Here is a 26,406-nt window from a genome sequence, read left to right as displayed (position 1 = left end):
GAGGGAAAATCCCTAGGTGTCCCAGGCCACCATCGGGAGCCGCGGCTACAGTCCGGGGTGGGGGGGTGGGGGTGAGGGTAGCTCTCCCCAGGTGGCGTGGCGAGTCCCAGCTCCAGTAATCCGCCAGCGCCCCTCCCCTCGCGGCGCTCCGCTCCTCCCTAGTCCCGCCTTCCGCTCCGCCCGGGCGCCCCGAGGACAAACGGGGCGGTGGGGGGGGGGGGGACGGAATTTCCCAGAGCGGGGGCTCCGGCTTCCCCGCAACGCGGCAGTCTCTTTCTGTTTACGGAGTGAAAGGGGAAATGGAAAAGGCGGGGAGGCGGCGGCTGGCGTCCGCTGCACCGCCCCTCCGCCGGCTCAGACGCCGTGAGTCAGGGGCCGACGAGGGCGGCCAGGACGTGCGGCCTGAGCTGGCGGCCCCGCGCTCACTGGTACGCTCCGGTACGGACGACGCGCCACGCTCTGGGGCCGATCGCCCTGGCTCCGGCGTCTGCTGCCGCCGGATCTCGCTGCCCCTGCGCGCCCGACTCCGGTGGGCCGGCCACCAGCGGCGCACCGAGCCGTCGTGGGGCCGCGGCTGCAGCGCTCCGTCCGCCAGGTAACCCTGCATTCGGGGGCTTCCGGGGGGGGGGGGGTCTTTGTGGTCGCAGCCCTCCTGGTGGCGCGCCCCCCCCACCTCCGACTGAGGGGCAAACTGCGGGGCTCTGGGAGGTGGGGGCGTGGCCGCCGCCCGCGCTGCTGCGCTTCCGCGGTTCGCGCGCGTCCCGGCTGCAGCCGGCACAGCTGGAAAGCACCTTGCGCAAGGGTCTCACGGGGTGCAGACTCCGACTCCTCCCCCTTCCTCCTCCTTCCCGGATCCCTAGCGCGCGAGCCGGGTAGGTCCGAGCAGTGCGCGGGGACGCAGAGACCCGCTGTCACCGCGCCTCCCGCTGCGTACGCCGCCCGGCCGGCCGCATTCTCCCCGCCGACCCCGGCGAGTGCGCTTCGGAGGCTGGAGACCCGGCAGCCGCCCGCCCAAATCGTGGGGGCTTTTATCATTTACAAGTCCTGGTAGGCTTCCCGGGCTTTGGAGAATAGGAGGAGGGGAGACGGGGTTGGCGGTTGGCGGAGCAGAGAACTTTTTGAATAGCTGAAACTTAATTTCGTGCTTATGTAACCCGGACGCTCTTCTGCGATTAAAGGGTCGTTGTAGCAGAAAGTGAATGCTGGGCTTTTGGTCTAAGAGAGAGTGTGAAGGAAAAAGTTATTTCACGGATGTTTCCCGCTGGTCATGCGATATCGGAGCTCCGAAATTCTTCTGTGTCTGGGCGGAGAACGACGCTTAGAAAGAAAGGCGTGCATAGGGATTGTCCCAAAAGTTGACAAGGAAGGCCAGGAGGTGTCTTTAAGAGAAACGTCTATTTCACTTTCGGGAAGAGATTTTGGCACAGAATTAAGAAGTGCTCCTAATAAAAACAGGGAAAGAAACACGACTACAGTTGCATTAGGCGTCTGTAGCCTGAGTCTCACGTATTTGCCAAGTGGAATATAATCTGATCCCAACTCTGATGGATTGAGGTTTGTATGCCTTACTTCCGGCAGACGGCCCTTGAAGACTTTTTCTTTCTTATAAGGCAAACTGGATAGTTGAGGTATCTAGAGGTTTGGAAGCAGATTGGCTGTGCTCGTCCACAGCTAGAATGTGTAATTCTGGGGCTTTTGGAGAAGATAGATATAATAAGAGGTGGGCCCCGAGGGGCAATGTACCGAAAACTGGCAGAAAAATCTTTCGAGTGGGAGGTAACACAAGGTGTAATTATCCTTTGTTAGGCAGAGGCATATGCGGATAACCTTGGCCATTTTTCATTCACACTTGCTAGGGATTTCTCAACTTTTGTTTACATAAATAGAAGTAGCCAAGAGGGTAACGTTAATGCTTAGGATAGGATTTCCTCTTGCTGATTTCTGAAATAATTCAAAGCAAATAATTTGGGCTGTATCTGCCCATTTCTCCATATCTAAGATTGTTGTGTTTGTCCACTCCGTTGACAAGTGGGGGCGTCATGAGGATTTTTATAGTAACCTCTGTGGGGGAGAGTCTTTATTGGTGAAATAGAATAGCTTCACAAGCCACGCTTTTTCTACATGGGTAGTCATCTGTAGAACTCCGAAATCATTAAGCGTGTTGTCTGCTTAATTAAGGCCTGAAAGTGCTGAGGCTTTAGCAGGGGCCTTTAGCAGGCTGCCGGGTCCTGGGGTTGCTGGGGTGCACTGATTTGCGTGGCAGGAGGCTGTGTTGCTAAGGAATTAGGCCTGGCTTCAGTGTCCTGCACTCCTCCGCCTCCCCCGCCCTCCCTCTCTCCTTCCCCCTCTCCCTCTCCTCTGCTCCTCCTCTCTTCCTTCCCCCCTCCCTCATCAGGAAACTTAGGAGTGTGTGCACTCAAACCTCGTAGGCTTCGGGTATAAATGCTTGAGACTTTCTGCACAGTGTAAAAATCAAAACCTGTCTTTCCTCTCTGGATCATCTGACTTGTAAACTGCGTGGACTTTTTTTCTCTTTCTTTCCTGAGTCACATTGCTACTAGGAACTTTATTTTCTCTCCAGTCAGCCATTTGCTAAGTCCAGGAGCCTTGGAACTTTTCAAGCCAGCGGGGGTCCTCAGTCAGGCTGGTTTTGCTTTAACTTCCTTTTCTCAGTAAATTCTACGGGCAGAAACTGCAACCGAATGGCCCAACGAAATTCAAGGCGAATGTTCCTCCATTAACCTAAGAAATTCCTTTCATAACTCAAGACTCCAAGAGCCTGCATCACAGTCTCTCTCAAAGACACAGGGAGGTCTCTGAGAGGAGCTCTCTAGATATAACTGTGGTGGTAACAGCTATCAAAGCATTTCAGAGGTTTCTACCTTTTTTTTTTTCATTTTGTCTCTTATTCTAGATACAGCCTTTAGAACCTAACTGTGGGGGCGCCTGGGTGGCTCAGTCGGTTGAGCGCCCGACTTTGACCGCCGGGGTCATGATCTCGCGATCCGTGGGTTCGAGCCCCGCGTCGGGATCTGTGCTGACAGCTCAGAGCCTGGAGCCTGCTTCGGATTCTGGGTCTCCCTCTCTTCTCTTCACCTCCCCCACTCGCACTTTGTCTCTCCGTCTCAAGCTCTCTCTCTCTCTCTCTCTCTCTCAAAATAAATAAGCATTAAAAAAAAAAAAAAGTGAAGAAGCCCCGGGGATTGGTAGCCACATCCCATTTGCAGATAAGAAAGGCCTAAGCGTATCTGCAAAGCCAGGAGTCTGACTCAGTACTTCTTTTATGCAGGGACCAGCAACCACAGATGACAGCTTATTAACCATGCAGCAGATACCTTGCACACCTGAACTTCTTTAAACCTCACAACCGCCCTATGAGGTAGGTGCTGTTATGCTTCCATTTTGCAGATAGGGGAAGTAGAGGTGCAGAGTGGTTCAGGTGCTTACCCAAGGTCGGGAGGCAGTGAAGGAGGCGCTGGGAGCCCATCCCCAGCAGTCTGAGCCAAGTGGAGCATCAGACTGCAAGGTGTGGGATTGCTCTCTGCCGACACAACTTGCGCAGCAGAAAATGGTCGTGGAGTAAGTGACTAGCGACACCAGATTGCCTGGTTCTTTTCTCAAATGAAATTCGCTCCGAGGCCAGCGGTGGGTTCCTGTGTTGCAGGTGGGTCCCCGAGGTAGGACATTTCCTGGAGCTTTGTACTTGAGCTCCAGTTGGGTGGAGGCCCGTGGCTTTAGCGTGGAGTGTTGGAGGTGTTAAACGGTTGTGCTTTTAAGAACCAGAAACATGGGGGCGCCTGGGTGGCTGAGTCAGTTGTGTCTGACTCTTGATTTGGGGCCCAGGTCATGGTCTGGTGATCTCATAGTTCATGGGTTCGAGCCCAGCATCTGGCTCTGCGCTGACAGTCAGGAGCCTGCTTGGGATTCTTACTCCTTCTCTCGCTGCACCTCCCCTACTTGTGCTCTCTTTCTCTCTTTCTCAAAATAAATAAGCCTAAAAAAATATTAAAAAAAGAAAAGAACCAGAAACATCTTTCAGAGAGGCTGTGCCTTCAGGAGCACAATAGGTCAGGGAGACATTCATGCCTCTGAATTCTCTTAGATGTCTTAAGTAAATCCTTTAACTTTAATCCTCTGGCTAGAACAGAGTTGTTCTAAAATCCTGAGGAACAGCCTCTTTTTTTTTTTTTTTACCTTTGCTTTACCTTCTTTTTCTCATTTATGGATCCCGAGGTGTAGCCCCCGATTTGCGTATAAGAACTGAAATACAATATTAGCAGGTATGTAGTTAGCTGGCCTTACCCGTGTCTTGCTTAGGACTGATTCGGCTTTGCAGGCCTCTCCATAACACCACAGCTTCTAGAGGGTGATCAATCTAAGTATTAGATTAACTTTCTTGGGCCATTGAGATACATGCTTTGTGCTGTTAAGGAATTCTGGTCTCAAGAGGAGACGGCTGATTTCACAGGCTAAAAGAAATCTTCCCCTCTCTCACACTCCTGGCTGGTAGGATTTGAAGCTTGTGGTCCCCAGTCTACAGGAGGTGTTTAACTCATTTGCATCAGAATTATTCCTGAAACTTGACCTAACACCATCTGCTTACTCACATTAGAATCCGTTTTACATGTTTTTGGCTCCAAGGCCTGAATTGTATTTGCCAAGTGAGCTCCTGAATTTGATAAAATTGTTCTTTTTCTTTAAAGTCACCCAAGGCTGGGAAGCCACAGAGATCTGTGCGGGGAGGGTTGGTCTCTTGGGGGAACGGTAGGGTTGGAAGCTGTCAAGGGCCAGGAGCCTTGGTATTTCCTGAAGGTTTGTTTTCAGTGGCTGTAGCTGATGCCACCAGTTCAGTGAGTGAGTGAGTGAGTGAGTAAGGAGTAAGCTCTCTGGATCTCAGGTTTCCCCTCTGTAAAGTGAACAGCTGGACTAAAGGTTATCTAAGGTCCCTTTCTTCACTGTCAACTTGAATTTACACCGTTGACACAGAGCCCTCCTTTCACCAACAGGCGCATGGAAGCCTGTTCCCAATCCTTCTATGTCAGTTTCCCATTGATCTTAATCGCAAATACAAACACCGTCACTAAGCGTTCGTGTTTTCTTTTGCAGACTCTCTAAAAAGCGTAACAGTGATGGAGTACATGAGCACTGGAAGTGACGATAAAGAAGAGATCGATTTATTAATTAAACACTTGAACGTGTCCGATGTCATAGACATTATGGAAAATCTTTACACGAGTGAAGAGCCAGCGGTTTATGAGCCCAGTCTGATGACCATGTGTCAAGACAGTAATCAAAACGAGGAGCGTACAGAATCTCTGCTGCTCAGTGGCCAGGAGGTGCCTTGGTTGTCCTCCGTCAGATATGGCACCGTGGAGGATTTGCTTGCCTTTGCAAACCATATATCCAACACGGCAAAGCGTTTTTACGGACACCGACCACAGGAATCTGGAATTTTATTAAATATGGTATGTTTTTTCCCGATCGTTGAGTACTGTGGGTTCAGCTTTGCTACGGCAGCTTCACTTAATGCAGAGGGGCATTTGAACCAGGCTTAGACTGGCTGCCAGGTATGACTTTTAAAAATGTGGTGTCCGTGAGAATCACCTCTGTGTTAAAGATGCAGGAAAGGTCTTCATTAGGAGTTCCACTTAAGGAACCTTTTCCATCTGTCCGTTGTACAAACAGGCCGTTAAGAAGAATGTATTTTAACCTAACAATTCATTAACAAGTTCATTCGTTAGTTAGGCAGAAGTAGAAGCCTTAATGAGAATCCTTCGTCTGAGAGGGGGATGCAGACTTTAATTAATATTTTTGAAAGCTGAATTTTTTGCTCGTCTCTTGTCACATCTTGGGAATGTCCCGATGTTAATACTGGCTAACTTGAGTTCTTGCAGAAATGTAGTTTGCGGGCCATAAATAGCTATCCACAGATTCACTCTCTTTAATTGGCAAAGTATGAATGACAAATGAAATACCTCCTTAGTCATACCAGGTATGCAAATAATCCAAAATGTTGTGACAGTACTTTGTCACAGAAGTTGATCAGATGATGTGTTTGGGTGGGTCTGGGATTCTGGCAGTCTTAGTGGGTCAGAGGTGAATGTAGGTGCTGGGTAAAAGTCACTGAATTTTTTAAAAAGAACAATTGGCAAAGGAGGAGGTAATAACGTGCAAAATGTGTATATTGATGAAAGTAACTCCTTTTCCTTTGGTGCATCTGTGTGGCAAAATGGATAATGTCGGGGGAAGGTCAGTGTTGAATGATTAGAGTCTGGACAAAGTACTTAATTATTTCGTTGTTGGGTTTTGCTCTCTTTCTTTCTTTCTTTCTTTCTTTTTTTTTTTTGTTTCGTGTACTGCATTCAATTAAAAAACAACACAGTAATTTAGGTCAGCTTTGTAGTATACTGTTTTGTTAGAAACCAGTCGTGTTCAGCTCTAGCTCAGTTTGGAGCAAGGTTACGTTTTGCATCCTTGCGTGACTTGCTTTGGTTCCAAGTTGTATGTAACAGTTGACGAAGTACTTTACCTTGATAATATTAGTTCTTCTTCTACATGGAGGTAATCCTCAGCTAGGAGCACTACGTGTTTTCTTAACTAAAATATAGGTGGAGAGTTCTGGTTAAAAAGTACCTATAATGAGAAATAATTGTATGTTTTTTTAATCTATGCATATGTTAAGATGGGTATTTTAAAGGAACACACGCAGAATACACAAAATTCTTTTGCTTATAAATATGTAGAGACTTAGGAACATTTCCTCCGGTCCATCAGATTGATGAGAGATGGGCCATATAAGTTCATTGGGGGTGTACAGAAAGGAATTCAGGAAAATTATAAAGAATACAAAGAAATAGCTTCTGGAAGGGTTTGAGTGGGGGGGGGGCAATGCAGAAAAGGGGAGAAACAAAGACATTAGAAGGAAGTAGCAATTTTATCAGCAAAGGCTGAGAGTAGTATGTTGCCAGTCCCTGCCATGGGGCCCGTGCTCTATAAATGAACGGATGCTTATTCAGGAGAAAATTTAAGAATAGGACAGATGATAAAAGCAGGGACCTTTAAGACTTTAGAAAGCTTTTCAATTTAAAAATGATCAAAAACATAAAGCAAGGAGATTTAAAACCGGAGTAGAATAACAGAAGAACCTTAAAATCCACAGGAATGTAGACCAGGCCTCCCTGGGCAAATCAGCCCAGTGGTCGGTGGCTCTCGGGGCTGTGGTTGACTTTTCTGTCACTAAGCTTCAGAATCGGATACCTCCCGTGACTGCTAGTAACCTATGCCAGGCCTGTGCTTTATAAATAATGGCTTAGGAATCGTGATTTGCAGTGCTTGGTCTTTGGCAGTCGGAGACAAGATGAGGAAGGAGGCACAGCAGGCTTGTGACTCCCATTCATCCTCATGTGGTGCTCCCCTGGGAACCATCCCCTGGGTAAGACCTTTGTCTTCCTGTGGCCCTCTCCCTAATACCCTTATCAAAGCTTTTCCACTCGGGGCTTCATTTGCTGCTGTCTCTTTGCTTTAAAAAATGATAGCTAATTATCTAACAGCCGGATAGATTCCAAGGTCAAATTGGTCTATGAAGTGCATCTACACATGGACCAAATGCTTTCCTTTCCAGTATTCATCCATTCATTTGCTAGACGTAGGTCAAATATCTACAGCGTATCAGGTACTTTTCCAGGTGCTATAGATCCAGTATGGAAGAATCTGTGCTCTCGGGGAGCTTACTGTCTGGTGAATGTGGGAGAAAAGTAAACAGGCAATTACAATGAATGCAGTGTGCTACTTCCCAGTACAACTACACCTTGATTGCAGTGGGGCTGCTCAGACGGGACGCCTTGACTTTACATAGCCGTGAGGGTGGGGAGGGGGAAGAGACAATGCCAGACAGGCTTCTACAAGGAATTGGTGCCTGAGCTCTCGAGTTGGAGTCCTCCAGATAAAAGGGGATGGAGAGAGGAGGAGAGTGTTCGAGGTGTAGGGAATGTCACATACGAAAGCCCAGAGGCATGGAGACGTCGTGTGTTTCTGGCAACCAACAACAATAAAGCCCGTGGAGTTAATGAGACTGGGCGGAGGACCAGGAATTGCAAAAATATCCCCCAGCCTAGGCATCTAATTGGCCTGCACGCGTATGCAAGTGCGTACTATTTTTCTAAAAATAATATTCATAAAGATTCCACCCACGTCCAGCAGGACCTGGAGAAGAAGCTTTTGTAGACTAACCTGGGCATTGCTTTGTATGACAGTGCTGTGAGTTGTTTACACTCCAGACCAATTCATAACCGGAGTGGGGGATGAATAACCGAAAATGGGTTGCCAACACCAGACTCATTGGTGATTGTATGGGCGCTGCAGGGCCCCAGAGGGCTCGCTCATGGCTTCTCAGGCCTGAAAAAACCCTTAAAGATACTTGAGTCAAGCCCTTTGTCTGATGCTGGAATCATCCCGGTCTATCCAATAATTGTTGGAACATTTTGGTCTGTGCCTGAAAATGTCCTGTGACGAAGAGTTGATCGCATGCTGGGGCATTAAGTTTCATACTTAGCCCATTCCGACTGTAGGAAAGTCCTTCCTTCTAGAGAACTAAAATCCGTCTCTGAGTCCCCTTAGCCCTAGTCCTACTTTTCAGCCATAAAAGAGTGTATATGTTGGGTAGTGTGAGGGTACAGGCCCGTGAATGAAAGTGCCTGGGTGTGTATTTCAGCTCTGGCTTTAGCTCTGTGATTTGGGGCTAGTCATTACACCCCTCGATGGCTCAGTTGACTCATCTGTAAAATGGGCAGCATCGTAACACTTACTCTGTGGGGGTGTCGTGTGGGACAAATAATGAAGGCATGTGAGCTGTTTATGTATTGTGAGTGTTGAAAGGATGCCAGCTGTTGTCATGGCCATCGTTGTCCACAGCTGTTACTCTCCTTCCTTAGGACAGTCTTTCCTATATTTTATTTATTTATTTTTTTAACGTTTATTTATTTTTGAGAGAGAGAGTGACGGAACATGAGCCGGGGAGGGGCAGAGAGGGGGAGGAAGACACAGAATCCGAAGCAGACTCCAGGCTCCGTGGCGCAGAGCCTGACATGGGGCCCGAACTCACGAACTGTGAGATCACGACCTGAGCCAAAGTCGGTTGCTTAACCGACTGAATCACCCAGGTGCCCCAGTCTTTCCAGTATTTTGAAACTTTAATGTTCCCCACATCTTCTCTCCTCTGTCCCAAACACTTCTCATTGTGTCTGCTACTTGTCACTCACTGGATCATTAACTGTCGTTGTCACCTGGGCAGCACCTTCTGAACTCAAGCCTGGGTCAGTGCCTGGCTTACAGCCCAGAACTTGAATGTGGCAGTCCCTTTGTTGTGTGATCAGCAGAGTGGAAAAGAGCCAGCTTTGCCTGTGTTCCCCATAATATGCCTCTTCTAAGTTGTATTCGTTTTGTAGCAGCCATAAACACAGGCTCCCTACGGAGTTTATTCTTCTTAAAATACCTAAGAGTTTTTCTCAAGTCCTGCTGCTGGGCCCAGTATTGTTGAGCGTCACTGATCTGGAGGAGATCCAAAGTGTGCTTATATGTCTGCGCTTAATGGTGGCTTTGGTAAGCTGAAGAACTGGCAAAAGATGAGCAGCGTGGACTTCCAGAAAATTATCTTGCAGGGACCCTAAAAGAAGAAGAAGGAAAAAAAAAAAAAACAAACACATTGCAAACCCAAATAAGGGAAGGTCTAGGGCCAGGGAAAGAACCAGGGACTTTGCAGAACTACAGACTAGTTGGTGCTTGCGTATCACACTGTGTGTTTCGGGGTTTATCATCAAAGGAGAACCGGCCCTCGGAGGAGGGTCCCCAGAACATGCAAGATTGCAAAATCGGGCCGGAGGAACTCGGCGGTATTCCCTCTAAAGAGGCGAAGGCTAAGTGCTCAGTGACTTGTGAGTGCAGACTTTTAATAACTGGCTTTTGATCATGGCTTAGCTTTAATTCCAGTCTTCTAGAAGATCAGAGGCACACAAGAGCTGTGGCTCTGGGGTCAGACAGACCTGAGTTCGAATCCTGACTCTGCCATTGCCTAGTGAGTTACTTAACCTCTTGAAACAGGTTTCCTCATCTGTAAAATGGAGATAAAAATAGTACTTACCTCACAGGATCGTTGTGAGCCTTTGATGAGGCCGCAGGACAGTGCCTGGTTTGTAATTAGCTCCCAACAGGGGCACCTGGGTGGCTCCGTCAGTTGAGCATTCAACTTCAGCTCAGGTCGTGATCTCGTGGTCTGTGAGTTCGAGCCCCCTGTCAGGCTCTGTGCTGATAGCTCGGCACCTGGAGCCTGCTTTGGATTCCGTGTCTCTCTCTCTCTCTCTCTCTCTCTCTCTCTCTCTCTCTCTCTCTCTCTCTCTCTCAAAAATAAACTTAAAAAAAATTTTTTTTAATTAATCACCCAACATACGGCTGCTGTTATTCTCCTTTATCCCTTGGATCAGGTTGGGTTATAACAAAGTTGGACAGAAGTAGAACTTCTACGAAGGCGAATGATACCCTGAAGTGGATAACTGGAGTCTAGGTGACGTGGGATATGTAAATATTTAATAACAAGAAAGAAGCAATAAGCATGTACAGTGGAGTGCCGTGGGTATGGTTCTATCTAAATGTGGAAAGGGACTAAATTTATCACGTTCTTAGTGTGCTGTAAAAAGAGGCCTCCAGTCACTGGAGGTGAGACACTTCTCGAAAGGAGGTCATATTTCAAACGAGGCAAGTCTATGGGCTGTCGTAAGTATTCGTATTCGATTTCCTGCTGGGGCTCCGTGCAGGAGCTGGCTCCGGGGAGTGCTCAGGAAATATTTCATTTTAAATTTAGTGACTTCACACTTCTTAGTATTGGAGCTGTCCTCTGCTTCGCTGCCTGACTAATAGCACACGCATCTGTTGGGGGGGGGGGGTGCAGCTAAGATAGGCGGTAATGGAGATGCAATGAATAACCCTGGGATTATTAGAACTATTCCCACGGCAGTGACCTTACGACAGGCCCACGCATCTGCACGTGAATCAGGTGTTCATTCTTTTCCCATGTGCTCCACGTTCCCCTTTGGCCTCTTCTGCACTTGAAATAACTTAATGTCACGACAGTTTCATAGTTCCTGAATTCCTAAACTGAAGTCCTAATACTGCTAATTGCAGTGAGGAAAAATTTGTATTTTTGAGACCATGTATCCCTTGAAAGAATATTTTAAACCTGTTTTAGGCATGTGCTCCAGGTCATAATTCCCGTGGACTATCTTATTACTTTGTTTTCATTATAATTATAATTATTTCCCCTTGTAATTTTTTGCTCTCTTACAATTGAGATATTCTTGATGTGCAGCAAAATACAGAGACCTTAATTGTCCAGTTTGTTGAGTTTTGACAAAAGCACATACCCTTGCAGTCCACACTGCTACCAGGATGCAATTCTTTTATTTATTTTTTTAAGTTTATTTATTTATTTTGAGAAAGAGAGAGAGCGCAAGTTAGGGAGGGGCAGAGAGAGAGAGAAAATCCCAAGCAGGCTCTGCACTGTCAGCTTAGAGCCTGACCCGGGGCTCGAACCCACGAACTGAGATCACGACCAGAGCTGAAATCAAGAGTTGGACCATTAACCAGCTGAGCCACCCAGGTGCCCCGGGATTCATCTCTTTTAATATTTGAACCAATTGGTTTTGAAACCTCCCAGTGTGTTTGCCTGCTCGGGAGGTCTTGGAGGTTAAGGGTCTCATAGCTGCCTCCTCACCACCGAACACACTGGCCGGCACATAATCTGCGCTCAGTAAATTATTCAGTGGGCGAGTAGATGAGGGATAATTCTGCCCTTACTTTATTTACGCAGCACTGTCAACTCATAGCTCTGGCATACCACATTATTTTCCAGAATCCTCCACGATCACCAGTTGATTTCCACGCTCTCTCTGTATGCGTCATGTGTGAGTAATAGCTATGCGGACTAACAGGTTAGCACATTTTAATTGGAAGCAAGTCAACTTGCAGTCACAGCTTATATTTATGCAATCTTTATTTTCAGCCTTTTGGTCGCTGTAGTCATGCTCCCTTGGATAAATAATTTTTAAAGTTTTGTTTGACAATGAATTACTCACCAGTAGGTGGAAATACTATCAGGTCTGACCAGGGATGTGTTTCTGTTACATGCTTTCTCTGTCTTGCTGCAGCTCTAAATATAGTCTGTGTACACTGTTAGGATTACACAACAGTGACATTAATTTCAAACACGGCGTGGAGGAATGCAATCTAAAGTAACCAGTCTGAAGGGTGTGTCTTAGAAAAGGAGTTTGCTGAAGTTCTCACCCTCCCACCTTTTTTTGTTGTTGTTGTAGGTAATCACTCCCCAAAATGGACGCTATCAAATAGACTCTGATGTTCTCCTCATCCCTTGGAAGCTGACTTACAGGAATATTGGCTCTGATTTCATACCTCGGGGAGCGTTTGGAAAAGTATACTTAGCACAAGATATAAAGACTAAGAAAAGAATGGCCTGTAAATTGGTATGTACTTTATAACCAGACATCCTGTAAAATGGAGATAAAAATAGTACTTACTATTCATGTGTTCCTATGTTCGGTATTGTGGGTCTTACTCGTTTGCATTACTCAGAAGTTGTTACCATTTGACTGGATCTCATGTAAGGGTGCCCTGTCCAAAGGCACCTTTTCTCTTTTTCTCTTTCTTCGTCTTTCTCTTTCTCTTTTTCATCCTCTTTTCCTTTTGCTGTCTCCTTTTTTTTTTTTTTTTCCCCTTTTGGATTTGCTTGCTGCCTGTGGCTGTTCAGCCCCTAACTCTGCTTACGTGCACAGTTGGTTTTACTCTAGTTTGCCTTGATAAAAAAGAAAATGCCGCTGGCTTCTGTACCCGGCTTGGATATCATCATCCCTCTTGTGGTAGGGTGGAGTGGAGGGGAGCTATCCTGCAGGAGCAAATCTGTGTGCTGCTCCTTTAATCCCACCCACTGGGGAAGGGGCCAGGTAGGGAAGCAGAAGCTGGGCAAGCTGCCAGGCTTCTCGAGACTGTAGATTAAAGGGCTGAATTTAGGGGCCCCTGGGTGGCTCAGTCAGTTAAGTGTCTGACTTGGGCTCAGGTCGTGATCTCATAGTTCATCAGTTCGAGCCCTGCATTGGGCTCTGTGCTGACAGCTCAGAGCCTGGAGCCTGCTTCAGATTCTGTGTCTCCCTCTCATTCTGTACCTCCCATTAATGCCCTGTCTCTCTCTCTCTCCCTCCCCCTACCTCCCTCCTTCTCTCTCTCTCTCTCTCAAAAATAAATAGTAACTTAAAAAATAATAAAGGGATGAACTTAAATAGGCCAATTCTTGTAAAGATGCCATCACTTGTTATTAAACGGTCATTGCTGAGGTACCCCTGCTTTGGACATGTACCTGCCTAAGCTGGGCACATATACATACCCCATGACCCAGCAATTCTGCTCCTATAGGTACACACCCCATAGGCATGCACACGTGGTCACCAAAAGCTGTGTACTAGAATGTTCATCAGAGCACTATTTGTAATAGTCCCAAACTGGAAAGTTTCTAGATGTTGCAGCACGGTCTCTTTATACAAAGGGATGCTGTACAGTGAAGAGAACACATGATTTACACCTGTAGTAACGTAGACGAAACTCATAAAGACATGTTAAGCCAAACCAGCCAGACAGCAATCTGCTCTGTGAGATTCCACTTCTATAAAGGCCCCAAATAGGCTAAATAGATCCATGCTGCTGGAAGTCAGGATAGCGGGTGCCCTTGGGAGGCAGTGACTGGCGGAGGTCAGGAAGGGGTTCCTGGGGTGCTGGTAGAGTTTTGCTTCTTGATCCAGGTGGTGGTTACATGCTGAAAATTCGTTGAATTTGCTAGTTAACCAGTTTTGTGCTTTTTTGTATGTCTGTTTTACTTTCAAAGGTTTTTAGACGTGCAATAAATTGAAGTCACTTTTGATTTGTTGACTATGGCCTTAGTCTATGTTATTGTAATTAAAAGCTCACCAATATACTGGCCTCATTTATTCCTTCAAAGAGATTTGCTAGAGTATCTGTTATCAAAAGGAAAAACGGAGGTATTATCACAAGCCATTTGAAGGTTGCATTTAGAGGAGACGTGTCTCAGTTGTCTTAAAAGAATCTGGGGACATTTTAGAAAGAGCTTAGAACCAAAGTGTCCTGTTGTACAGTTTTGTCAGAAAAGGCATGAAAAAATACCTTTGTTGTTCTCAGAGTACTGACATTCAATTTTTAAGCTGTATTTTTTTGTCTTAAGAACATACAGGGTGATTAACAACCCCTAGCAGATTCAAAAGAATGTAGATTGAAGAATGAGACCCCTTTGGTTGAGGCAGCTACTGTTAATGAGTTCTGTGTCTTTCCAAATGTCTGTGGACATGTGTATGTATAGCTTAAAAGTTTTTTACAAGTGGGAGCATAAAATACGTACTTTTGCATTTTGCTTTCTTTGTCGAACGCTAGATTTTGGAGACATTCCATTTCCATCTGCACTGAAAGATCTACTTTTTTCTTTATTAGTAACTTTGATTTTCCATAGAATAGATGGCCAGTGCTAGAGCATGAGCTGTGGATCCAAAGACATCATATTATTTCGTGACAAGTTGAAATATTGATGCTAGAGCCTAAAAATCTAGGTGCCGTAGAAAGTGTATGCAAAATGGATGGGAAATTATCACCCTTTCGATTCAATCATGGATAATTCTTTGGTTGGATTGCTACATTTTAAATGAAAATAATACTTTATATTTTGTTATTTTCTTCTTGTGAATTGTACAAGTTTGTACGCTTTGACCACCTTCACCTATTTCCCCAAGCCCCCAGGCCCCGGCCATCACCTAAAGTGGACATAATGTAAATGCAGGTTTGAAGTCAACGTTATTTGAACTTGGCAGTATAATTTCATGCAGATCCTTGAGGGATCCTTGGGGGCATTTATTTGCCTTCTGGTTTGTGGGTTGACCTTTATTATAGATATTTTTTCACTGTCCTGGGTTGGTTAGCATCTTACTGGTATTTCTGTGTTCTAGATCCCAGTAGATCAATTTAAGCCATCCGACGTGGAAATCCAGGCTTGCTTCCGGCATGAGAACATTGCCGAGTTATATGGCGCAGTCCTATGGGGTGAAACCGTGCACCTCTTCATGGAAGCAGGCGAGGGAGGGTCTGTCCTAGAGAAACTGGAGAGCTGTGGACCAATGAGAGAATTTGAAATTATTTGGGTGACAAAGCATGTTCTCAAGGGACTTGATTTTCTGCACTCAAAGAAAGTGATTCATCATGATATTAAACGTGAGTAACCTTTGCATGTGAACCTTTTAGGCTCTTAGATAGGAGGCAAATGGACTCCTCCTGTTTTAATCCAAAGATCCTCAGTGGAGGGGAGGACAGCTGCCCTGGAGCACTTCTCACTGTCCTCCCCTGTGCTCCTGAATCATGTTTTAGAACCCAATAGGGTCGCTAAAGCTTTCAAAGTCATAAGGAAGGAGGATTATCCAGTTGTGGAAGATTAGAGCCACACATCTGTTGAGTCCTGGCTATGCCCTTGTTAATAAGGCTTTCAAAAATAGTAATTTACTTTAAACACACACAGAGTCCAGTCGTTTTTGGGAAACAAATGGCTTTTTAATTCTGAACACCATTTTGCCAATAATTCGTTAAACAGGCCTTCGCTGACTGCTTTCTAGGGGTAAGAGATGGTGGGAAATACAACACACAGACCCACTGTAAACCCTTAATATTTAATGCTAAATCGCACTAGTGAAACTATTACTTTAACAAAAAATGGGCATTTTACTTTTTCATTTTAGGAAAGTGGCATGCTAATCATATGCTTATATCTTAGAATTTGAAAGCCAAGCTCGTAAGCATTATATTTTTCCAACTTTATTGAGGTCTAATTAACATATAACATTGTGTAAGTTTAGGGTATGTGATGTAATGATTTGATGTATGTGTATATTGCAGAATGATTAACACAATGAGATTAGTTAATACATCCATCACCTCACAGAGTTATAATTTGTGTGTGTGTGTGTGTGTGTGTGTGTGTGTGGTGAGAACTTTTAAAATTGACTTGGGGTGCCTGGGTGGCTCAGCTGGTTAAGCATCCAGCTTTGACTCAGGTCATGATCTTGCATTTGTGGGCGTGAGGCCTGCATCGGGCTCTGTGCTGACAGTTCTGAGCCTGGAATCTGTTTCAGATTCTGTGTCTCCCTTTCTGTCTGCCCCTCCCCTACTTGTGCTCTCTCTCTCTCTCTCTCTCTCAAAAAATAAAACTAAAAAACATTTTTTTAATCGACTCAGCAACATTTAAATATATAATACAGTATTATTAACTATAGTCACCCACGGTGTATATTTTACCCCCCAAACTGGTTCATTTTACCACTGCAGTTTTGTGCACTTTGACCACCTTCACCCATTTCCCCGAACCCCCAGCCCCTGGCCATCACGATCTGTTGTCTATTTCTATGAGTTTAGTTGTTTGAGATTGCACATACTAGTGGGATTCATACAGCTTTCATCTTTCTCTGTCTGACTTATTTCAGTCATTTCACTTGGATCTTCAAGGTTCTTCCATGTTGTTGTGAAAGGCAGGATTTCATTCTTTTTTATGGCCGAGTAACGTTCTATTCTATTGCATGTACACACATATCATATTTTCTTTATCCACTCATCCATCATGTACCCTTAAATCGTTTCCATGACTTGGCCATTGTATCTTGAGCATTATTAGTGTGTGCAACCATTTACGCCCACATTGACTGCGTTCTTGGCATATCTAAAGTGATTTTCACTTAAATTCTCACCCAGATTTATCCTGCTCTTTTGAGTATAATATGATCATCCTGGTAGGGAGCGCATTTTAATTTATTCTGATTTGGGACTCACTGTTTTGGATGATGTTTTTATTTTATTTATGGGTATATAGACAATTTGATACTAAAAAAATGTCTTCTTTTTATAGCTAGCAACATTGTTTTCATGTCCACAAAAGCCGTTTTGGTGGATTTTGGCCTAAGTGTTCAAATGACTGAAGATATCTATTTTCCTAAGGACCTCCGTGGAACAGAGGTAATTCTATTCCTCCAGGGATGGTCGATGTCTTTTTAAGAGTAAAAATAAAAAATGTTCTAGCGTTCTTGCAGAAAGGACTGAAAAGGGGGTGAAAAACCATTGCATCAAATAGGATTATCACTGGAGCATATTTAGTGAGCACTTGCTCTGTGCCAATTACTAATTTTAGCATTTTAAATGAATTATATTATTTAATCCTCGTAACAAATTACCTCGTTATTGGTAAATATTGTTCTCGTAGGCAAACACTATTAGGATTCCCATTTTACAATAAGGGAATATGCTTGGAGGGGTTAAAATAAAGGGCCCAAAGTTACTCAGCAAGTGACAGATCCGGTACTTAAACCAATTTTTTTCGGAGCCTAAATATCGTCACTTTTTACGATAACTAATATATATATATAGTCTCAGTGTAACTTGTAATACCGTCTTGGTTCAAGCATAGCCATAACTGACGTAGTTACTAATAGTATATATTGAGGACCAACCACATTTTAGGCTTACCTTTCATTCTAGAGAACCTGTAATGAATCTCAAATTTATTATAGCACAAATAAATTGTATTTGAAGGTCCAAACTAGCTATAATTAAGTCAGTGGTGAAGCAAAAGCAAAACCAAACCACAGCCGTTTCTGGATGTAAATGAGATGCATGCATGAGCTTTCAGCTAACGTATTTAATTTAACATACGCATGATTAGGCTGAACAGTTGATTCATAGAACAAGCGTCTGTTGAGCATAGCTATGTGTCAGGCTGTTGTAGGTATCAGGGATGGACCACTGGACAAGGCCAGCAGGGACCATGCCTTTGGTGGTATTTCAGCAGCCCCCACTCTTTGGTGAAGGGACCTGTTTTAAAGTTACCCGAATTCTTCAAAAAGCAACAGTTTAGGGGCGCCTGGGTGGCTCAGTCGGTTAAGCGTCCAACTTCAGCTCAGGTCACGATCTTGCGGTCCGTGAGTTCGAGCCCCGCGTCGGGCTCTGGGCTGATGGCTCAGAGCCTGAGCCTGCTTCCAATTCTGTGTCTCCCTCTCTCTCTGCCCCTCCCCTGTTCATGCTCTGTCTCTCTCTGTCTCAAAAATAAATAAAAACATTTTAAAAAATTAAAAAAAAAAAAAAAGCAACAGTTTAGTTCATAGTAGACTATGATGGGTGTGGGGTTGGATGCAAATGGTAAGGTAAATGGGTATGGAAGCCTCCTCTCTGGTTCGTGTCCACCACGGTAAGGTGCTTAACTATTAGAGCCTCCCAGCCCCAGGTTCTCTCCCTGCTGAAAATGTCCCCAGCAAATGGGGAGAGGGCCCTTGGCTGCACCTTTACCTTAAGATCACCGGGTCAGGGGCGCCTGGGTGGCGCAGTCGGTTAAGCGTCCGACTTCAGCCAGGTCACGATCTCGCGGTCCGGGAGTTCGAGCCCCGCGTCGGGCTCTGGGCTGATGGCTCAGAGCCTGGAGCCTGTTTCCGATTCTGTGTCTCCCTCTCTCTCTGCCCCTCCCCCGTTCATGCTCTGTCTCTCTCTGTCCCAAAAATAAATAAACGTTGAAAAAAAAAAATTAAAAAAAAAAAAAAAGATCACCGGGTCAGTCTTGGTGTTCAATCAGATGACAACCGTTAGTCCAGCTGGTAGGCGCAGTGCACTGAACGCAACCGCGGTATAAAAACAAGCAGGCAGACTTCATCTTAAACCAAGATTGTGGGAGCTTTTTCGTAACTCTCTCAAAGCAAAGACTTCTCCTGGGCAGCAGCAGAAATTGCTGATAGTACTGAAGTTATTCCGGAAAATACTTGAGAAAGGATCCTTGATAAGTTGTCTGTGAGCAGAGTAATATTTAGAAGAGAAAACTGTAAACTTCTTTAAAAGAATGTTTCAGTCCCCAGATCTTAAGAACACTTCACCAGAGCACAAAATCTAATTAAGACTTAATGCTTACGACATGTTTTTTTTGGGAAATGTTTCAGCATATTTTGGCATTACTCAGAAGTTCAGATACGTGACATTCTACCCTTTTTCCTGGAGTCGGTTTGAGAAACAAACTATTTATGGTATTATAGATAGAAAATACCTTTCTCTTCCCGGCAGTGTGATCAAATTGAACATTTTGCAATGGCTGGAGGAAGATATGTCTTCTCTGGGATTCTCTAGCAGACAGAGTGTGTGTGCTTGGATGTGAGATAATGGCATAGCGTTTGCTCTTAAATAGTATTTGGATTGAGTTATTTTCAGCAAATGTAAATTGCTTTTTACAGAGTGCTTAACTGACTTTAATGTCCAGAGTTATCAACTTTCTTCAAATCAGCCTGCATTTACTATCTGTGTATGGTACTCACAAGTCAAAATTTGATGAGTAAGGTGGTAAAGTCACCATTAAAAGCTTTTAGCAAGACTCTTCATCTTTAAAGAGTCAATAAGATGTCATTTGCCAAAGTCAACTGAGCAGAGTTACTTTCCATTAGAACTTGATCACTTGTCGGGGGGCGGGGTGCCTGGGTGCCTCAGTTGATTAAACATCTGACTTCAGCTCAGGTGATGATCTCATGGTTTGTGGGTTCGAGCCCCACATTGGGCTCTGTGCTGACAGCTCAGAGCCTGGGGCCTGTGCTTTGGATTCTGTGTCTCCCTCTCTCTGCCCCTCCCCCACTCATGCTCTGTCTGTCTCTCAAAAATAAACATTAAAAAATTAAAAAAAAAAAACAAAAAAAAAAGGAACTTGATTACTTGGCTACTGCATAGCCAGAGATGATTTCTTTTTTTTTTTTTTTTTTTTTAATTTTTTTTTTTAACATTTATTTATTTTCGAGACAGAGAGAGACAGAGCATGAACGGGGGAGGGTCAGAGAGAGGGAGATGCAGAATCTGAAACAGGCTCCGGGCCCTGAGCTGTCAGCACAGAGCCCGACGCGGGGCTCGAACCCACGGACCGTGAGATCATGACCTGAGCCGAAGTCGGCCGCTTAACCGACTGAGCCACCCAGGTGCCCCAGCCAGAGATGATTTCTGATCCCTGCTGTGTAACTCACGAGTGCAAACACTGGTCACCTGTCTTTGATCTCTCTCCCAGCATTCAGATTCAGAACAGGGCTAATCTGGCATATGTTCAATCTATTGTTTTTTAATTACATGGCAGAGAGAAAGAATAAATAATGAATGCAAATAGCTAATTGGAACAACTTTTATAGCATGGTTCTTTTTTAAAAGTTCTTATTTCCTTCTGAGTCTGTGTTTGGTCTTACTTGATAGAGGTTAACACGTTAATCATCACACGCACGCGCACACACACACACTTTGCACAGTCTCTTTCTGTTTCTGATACACGTGTTGAGAGGTGAAGCCTTGACCCCCAACCGACAGGTTCCCTTGCTCTAGTGCCCCAGGCCTGAGGGGGTGCAGGTCTCCGAGAGCCTTCCATGGTTCCCACTGGGCCTGTTTCATGCTTGCCGTCGGCCAGCCTGAAGAGTTCTCGAACGCCATGCCCTGCCGCTCCCGCTCTCCTAGAGCTTGAGGAAGCAGGAGCTCTGAGCCACGGAACTCTGGGGGACCTGCCCGGCGCGGGCAGCGGTCAGGTCGTCAGGTGGGTGGGACGCTGCATCCCCAAATCCACCACTGACAGCCTCCAGAGCTGACGTCGCCCACGCCGACGGGCCGTACGTGGCCTGATCTTTGCCTAGGAGAGCAAGCCAGCAGGGAGGAGACGAGCATCCTCCATCGACAGCTAAGCCTTCCCACTGCATCTGTCGTTTCGCTTTGTGATGATATTTAGTAAGAAAGTCTGTTGGGATGCAAAGGCGGTGCCTTTACTTTAGGAAATGCTTGAGAACAGGGAGCTCAGTGTAGCCTGTTTGGTGAGACAGACAGACAGAATGAGCAAGGGAGGCCAGGAAGTGTGTTGTAGGATACTGTTCAGGATGGTTAGGATGGGGAAACTGGGAAATTTCCCCAGTTTTTGTAAGCCAGTTGTTTTACTTATTGACTCTGAAATATATTCCAGGAACACTTACCCCTTTCTCCATATTCAAATGATGGACAGCATGAAAATTTCTTAATGCTAAATATGGATATTTACTCTATATTTATGTCTGTACCAGCCATAAATGTGGATCATTGGCTACGAGTGTTTGCTCTCTTTCTTTCTTTTTGAAGTTTAGAAGCAAACGCTTCTTAGAGAAACTATTTCTGAAACTAGCCCTACTTTTCCAGCATGAAACCAAATAGAACTTACAGAGTGATACAATGTCACACCTTTAATATTTAGTCACCGGCTACATCGTAGGTAGAAATGAGAAGTAGTTCATGTAGGGGCACCTGGGTGGCTCAGTCGGTTAAATGTCCAACTTTGACTTAGGTCGTGATCTCACGGTTCGTGGGATCGAGCCCCACATCCAGGCTCTGTGCTGACAGCTCAGAGCCTGGAACCTGTTTCGGATTCTGTGTGTCAATCTCTCTCTCTCTCTGCCCCTCTCCTGCTTGTGCGCTCTCTCTCTCTCTCTTAAAAATAAATAAACATTAAAAAGAGAAGAAGAAAAAGTAGTTCTTATCAATGACAGGACCACTTTTACAACATTACCTGCTATTTTAAGTTTTTCTCTCCCGTGTGATGGGTGTTAATACCCTAGGTATTTCTGCTACCTTTTATTACTGCAGATCGTTAGAGGGTCGGCAGTTTAATGACAAACATGAAGTGAAAAAGTGGATTTGTAGTATCCATTTAAATATGCAAGGAATTGGTGTTTTAACAGAAAAATTAAACCAAGGTGGGTGCCTTCCTGAACCTTGGCGAGTGGGTGTCCCAGGTGGGTCCTTGGCTGCCGCGTGTTCAGTATGTTCAAAAGCGGTGCTTTTCATTAGGCTGCAGAGACGTCTCGGGCCCAAGTTGCTGGCTCCCCGAGGGTGTCTGTGTCACTCTCCCTAGCGTCAGGGAACACAGCAGTGACACAGTCTTCTGAAGGACTGAAGCGTGCAATAAATACGGTAAAGCTGGAGGAGCTAGCTTCCAGAAGTGGCTGAGGGAAATGGACCCCCAGACAAATGGAGGGAGTCAGACTGATGTTTTCTGCTTCTTTTTTAGATTTATATGAGCCCAGAGGTGATCCTATGCAGAGGTCATTCAACCAAAGCAGACATCTACAGCCTGGGGGCCACACTCATCCACATGCAGACAGGCACCCCGCCCTGGGTGAAGCGCTACCCTCGCTCTGCCTATCCCTCCTACCTGTACATAGTAAGTAGAGGGTCAGCCAGGGCTGGGGGCGCGGGGGAGTTCTGCCCGCTCGGGAGAGCCGCCGTCCCTCCTGTAGCCCACCCGAGGGGAAGATGTGAACTGGTGACCCATGAGACGGAACTGGAAAGTTCTTCCCGTGTAGAGCAGAATCCCATTCCTGCAGAGAATGCATTGCTGGGAATTTACTAAAATCTGCACCGGGCGTCAGTTGCATGCTATTTTGTTATACGTGTCATCCTACAGTGCCACTTAGCGCCGTCCGAGTAGCATACATCTCCGAGCCAAAGAAGCTGTGTCTGTTCTTTGTCCACTTTCAGAAAAGACATGTTAGATTATAGATCCCCAAGCCAGCCTGGCACATAGCGAACCCTGCAACTTCCATTTTACCATCGAGAGAGAGCAGATACGTCCCCGTTACGGCACGGTGACCCATGAACATCGTTAACCCACAGAATTCGTTTAATTCGGGGGCTCTTAAGACATTCCGGGCAAACGTGGTTAAGACAGGACTGTGATGGTGCGGGGCGTGCGGTGGGAGGCAAAATGACTTTCCAGGTCCTGGTAACTGGAACGCTTTTCCTGTTGAGGGTGTATTTTCGTACCACTGGTGCTTAAGAGAGCTTGTTTGCTGCTAGATCCACAAGCAGGCGCCTCCGCTGGAAGATATTGCAGATGATTGCAGTCCCAGCATGAGAGAGTTGATAGAGGCCGCCTTGGAGAGGAACCCCAATCACCGCCCGAGGGCAGCAGACCTGTTAAAACATGACGCCCTGAACCCCCCCAGAGAGGATCAGCCGCGCTGTCAGAGTCTGGACTCCGCCCTCCTTGAGCGGAAGAGGCTGCTGAGCAGGAAAGAGTTGGAACTTCCAGAGAACATTGCCGGTATGGACACCCTCCTGTGCCCGACGCCCCCCTGCTTCCCTTCTTTTTCTGTCTGCATCAGACTTCTGATGGAGTGCACGAAAGCACCGGGAAACAAAAAACTGGAGTGACTTCTCGAGTGCCATAGAGTTGTTTGAGAAATTTAAGCAAGAAGTTTAGCAAAAGCATTTAAAAAAACAAAAATTGGCTAATCGACTAGCAAATCAGGGCATGGGTCAGTGCAAATGCAGGTAGCCGCAGTCCTTGAGAACTGCCTCTGACTTGCTTTCTTGCAATAGGGAGTATCATGTGCCTTTAAAAACGGATCGAGCAGGGCAGTTTTGCTGTTGGTTCTGAACAGACTTTTATTTAATTCGGTTACGGTAAAGCCACATCAGTCCTTGGTTGGAAACATCAAGATGAAATACTGAGTCTGAAGTCAACTTGCATTTTTGTCTTCCTCTGCCTAAAACCTCTTTGCCAGCTATGAATCTTTCCCACTTAGGAAAGTCAGTACGCATTCCAGGGACACTGAACATGCACGGAGAGTGTTTCTATTTTTATTATTAAAATCTGTGGCATTCTTAATCCATTTAGGTCCAAACCCAGATGTCAAGCCTGGAATGTTTATTTGCATTTCATTGTCTTCTTGTCTGACTTTACTGTATTTAAAGAGAACCATCTGGGGCATTGGAAAATACGCCAGAATTTCTAGCTAATTTCTTGTCATCGGTGACTCTTTTTCGAACCTTTTTGTCTGTGTCATATTACCAAAACTAGCCCCTAATGTTCAACTCTAAGTCTATCGTTTTTTAATAAAACCATAGCTCGAACAGTTTTTTCATGAAGACCAAAGTTTCCTCATACCGCCTCCCCCACCCCTGCACTCCCCCCCTCCCCAGCCGGAAGGAACAGGTATTTATTATTGAACATGTCACCTGATCATTTATTTAATTTTTTTCAATGTTTTCCTTTTCAGATTCTTCATGCACAGGAAGCACTGAGGAATCAGAGATGCTAAAGAGACAGCGTTCCCTCTACATAGACCTTGGGGCCCTGGCTGGCTATTTCAACTTTGTACGGGGTCCGCCAACACTAGAATATGGCTGACTGATGTTATCATTTTCTCTAAATAATCAAGACTCAGCGTTGGTCTCCTGGAAGCTGGTCCTGCTGAGTCTACACTGGGGCTCTGGATAACGAACTGTGCCATTTGTTAGCTGGCCGTGTGGGCTCCCGTGACTCATGAATGTGACTCCACATGGCTCCCATGGGTTTGATGTGTGAAGCCGCCCTGGTAGCTGCCAGGTCTAAAGGTTCTCATTTCTCAGATGGTATGACTCAAAGGGAGCTGAGGGTTCATGGCAGGATCGTTTCTAGTGACTGATTCCATTCACTGTGCACTTTGCTCACCATTTACAAAATACCAACCACAAGGATAATGTGTTAGCCTGAAATTACCATTCTTGGTTCTGATTTAAGTACGGAAACTTCATTTAACTCAGAATAGTTGGCTTGTATATATGGGTGTATATTATAACTCCTCGAGCCTTTGTGGGTAGATTCTAGTATAAATTAAAGTCGTCATATTTTGGGTGAATAGAACAACTTGAATCTTCTAGCAATAAGCTGAACTGGTGTCTCAAAAATGGCTCCTTATTCAGGAGCCATCTGACAGAAGCCACTAGTGACAGGTTCTGTTATGTTCCTATGGAAACATTTTGTACTGTATATGCTATGCTTAAAACATTTAAAACATGGTGTTTTGAATGTGGATAAAACTGTGTTAAACCACATAATTTCTGTACATCCCAAAGGATGAGAACGTGACCTTTAAGGAAAATGAACTTTTCTAAATTCTTAATGATGCTACTTTTGTAACTCTCCTGAACACTTCCTCGTAAGCATTTGTATATTAAAATAGCATACTGTGTATGTTTTATAGCAAATGCCTTCATGAATCTTTCTTACACGTACACATATTTTTAACATTGTAATTACGTCAGTATTCCTACCTAAAGTACGTTTTTACGTCAGGCAAATGAAACCGGCACTTTTATCCAGCGTGATTGGTCAAATCAACAATAAACTCAGTATTTTGCCTTAATTCTTGTGGAGAGTGCGATTCTCAGCTGGGACTGGGGGTTGGTTATGGAGGTTGGGATAGAGGTGGGAGGAGAACGTGTATCACGAGGAAGCAAAGAATACTGAGCGTTTGCAAACGGTTCGTATGCTCCTCGTCTGTCACTGCTGCATTAAGCCATTGTTGTCACCTGGGTTACACCGCATACCTTCGGCACAGTGGTGCAGAAAAATACTTGTTAGCCCCCGGTGCAGGCCAAACCTGGTTCTATTTTGCATCTTGTTTTTATACATTTATACTACCTTTGAATATATACTCGCATGTCCTATGTCTGTCGTTTGTCGGGTAAATAACTAACTTGTCTTGTGTTAGTTATTAACTAACCTTACCGTGTGAGGTAGATTTCAGTCGAGGACACAAATTCTAACAACGAGTGTCAGATAGGAGTCTGATTTGTCATTCACCGAGTGACCCGCGTGACATACTTTTACGTGTGTTATGTGTGTTAGGTTTTGCTAAAGCCACCTCTGTAACCCTCACAAGCTCATGGATGAAAGATGCACCGTTACCTCCATTTTGGGGGACCCGAAACACCGTGAGGTTAGACAACTTTATGCTTAAGATCCCAGAGCGAGTGAAGAGCCAGAACCCAGGCCTTTCTGTGCCCAGTGTGTATTTTCTTCCTCATACTGTGCTGCTCACAAGTGATAGGCCATCGCAAGAGATAGATCATCTCGCTGCAGAGAAAGCACGATGCTCCCACTGGAATTCAGTTCTCCAAATAAGGGCAAAAGTGGATTCGCCACCAAGCTAATGAAGCTTCAGCCTCGGGGCCCGTCACTTGCATGCCGTCCCATGGCCCTGCGCCTCCGCTTATACTGCCTAGATCACGTCCAACAAAACCTGGACCCATCCCTGGGGCAAGGTGTGTAATTTTGGATGATTTGCATGAAAAACTAAAACAGTCCGTATGAATTGAGTTCCAGTTAACAAATTCCACTCGCAGGAAAAACATGCTCTCTAAGTAAATTGGAGCTCTCACGGAAAGATCTGGGAATGTTTGCCAAAAGATGGCCATAGGCAGTGGTGGCCGAAAAAGTGGTCATGAGGGCTAGCAGGGCAGGTTCGGGGCTGA

General features: G+C 45.4%; 1 protein-coding gene and 1 long non-coding RNA gene across 6 annotated transcripts; one reads left to right on the top strand and one right to left on the bottom strand.

Moving 5' to 3' along the window:
* The first annotated feature begins 273 nt into the window (after positions 1-273).
* Positions 274-25,295, top strand: MAP3K8 (mitogen-activated protein kinase kinase kinase 8). 4 transcript variants are annotated; one of them, XM_030321287.1, is made up of 9 exons: positions 274-595; positions 3,290-3,379; positions 5,107-5,465; positions 12,360-12,527; positions 15,063-15,324; positions 17,003-17,109; positions 22,175-22,327; positions 22,963-23,209; positions 24,168-25,295. In XM_030321287.1, exons 3-9 carry the CDS (start codon positions 5,130-5,132, stop codon positions 24,296-24,298), a joined length of 1,404 nt encoding a protein of 467 aa, XP_030177147.1. In that variant the 5' UTR covers positions 274-595; positions 3,290-3,379; positions 5,107-5,129; the 3' UTR covers positions 24,299-25,295. The 4 variants fall into 4 exon arrangements, with proteins under 4 accessions (XP_030177147.1, XP_030177150.1, XP_030177148.1 ...); XM_030321288.1 differs by lacking the exon at positions 274-595 and adding an exon at positions 885-1,047; XM_030321289.1 differs by lacking the exon at positions 274-595 and adding an exon at positions 1,091-1,554.
* LOC115518070 lies at positions 9,537-12,646 on the bottom strand. Of its 2 annotated transcripts, none has more exons than XR_003970164.1 (3): positions 12,582-12,646; positions 12,123-12,216; positions 9,537-9,661 (listed from the first exon to the last, which is right to left on the bottom strand). It is a non-coding gene; the product is annotated as an uncharacterized LOC115518070 (long non-coding RNA). The 2 variants fall into 2 exon arrangements; XR_003970163.1 differs by lacking the exon at positions 9,537-9,661 and adding an exon at positions 10,377-10,403.
* Positions 25,296-26,406: the final 1,111 nt, after the last annotated feature.

The sequence above is a fragment of the Lynx canadensis genome, chromosome B4 (genome assembly GCF_007474595.2).
Source record: "Lynx canadensis isolate LIC74 chromosome B4, mLynCan4.pri.v2, whole genome shotgun sequence".
In the NCBI taxonomy this organism is placed as follows: domain Eukaryota; kingdom Metazoa; phylum Chordata; class Mammalia; order Carnivora; family Felidae; genus Lynx; species Lynx canadensis.
Note: the sequence above shows the minus strand (reverse complement) of the source record. Positions and strands in the feature narration are given on the sequence as shown.

What these genes read in the sequence shown, in the direction of transcription:
- MAP3K8 (XM_030321290.1), top strand. Translation starts at nt 5,130, where the DNA reads ATGGAGTACATGAGCACTGGAAGTGACGATAAAGAAGAGATCGATTTA. An exon ending in AAAGAATGGCCTGTAAATTG is followed by an intron (nt 12,528 to 15,062) that starts GTATGTACTTTA and finishes TCTGTGTTCTAG; the next exon opens with ATCCCAGTAGATCAATTTAA. An exon ending in ACTTCCAGAGAACATTGCCG is followed by an intron (nt 23,210 to 24,167) that starts GTATGGACACCC and finishes TTTCCTTTTCAG; the next exon opens with ATTCTTCATGCACAGGAAGC.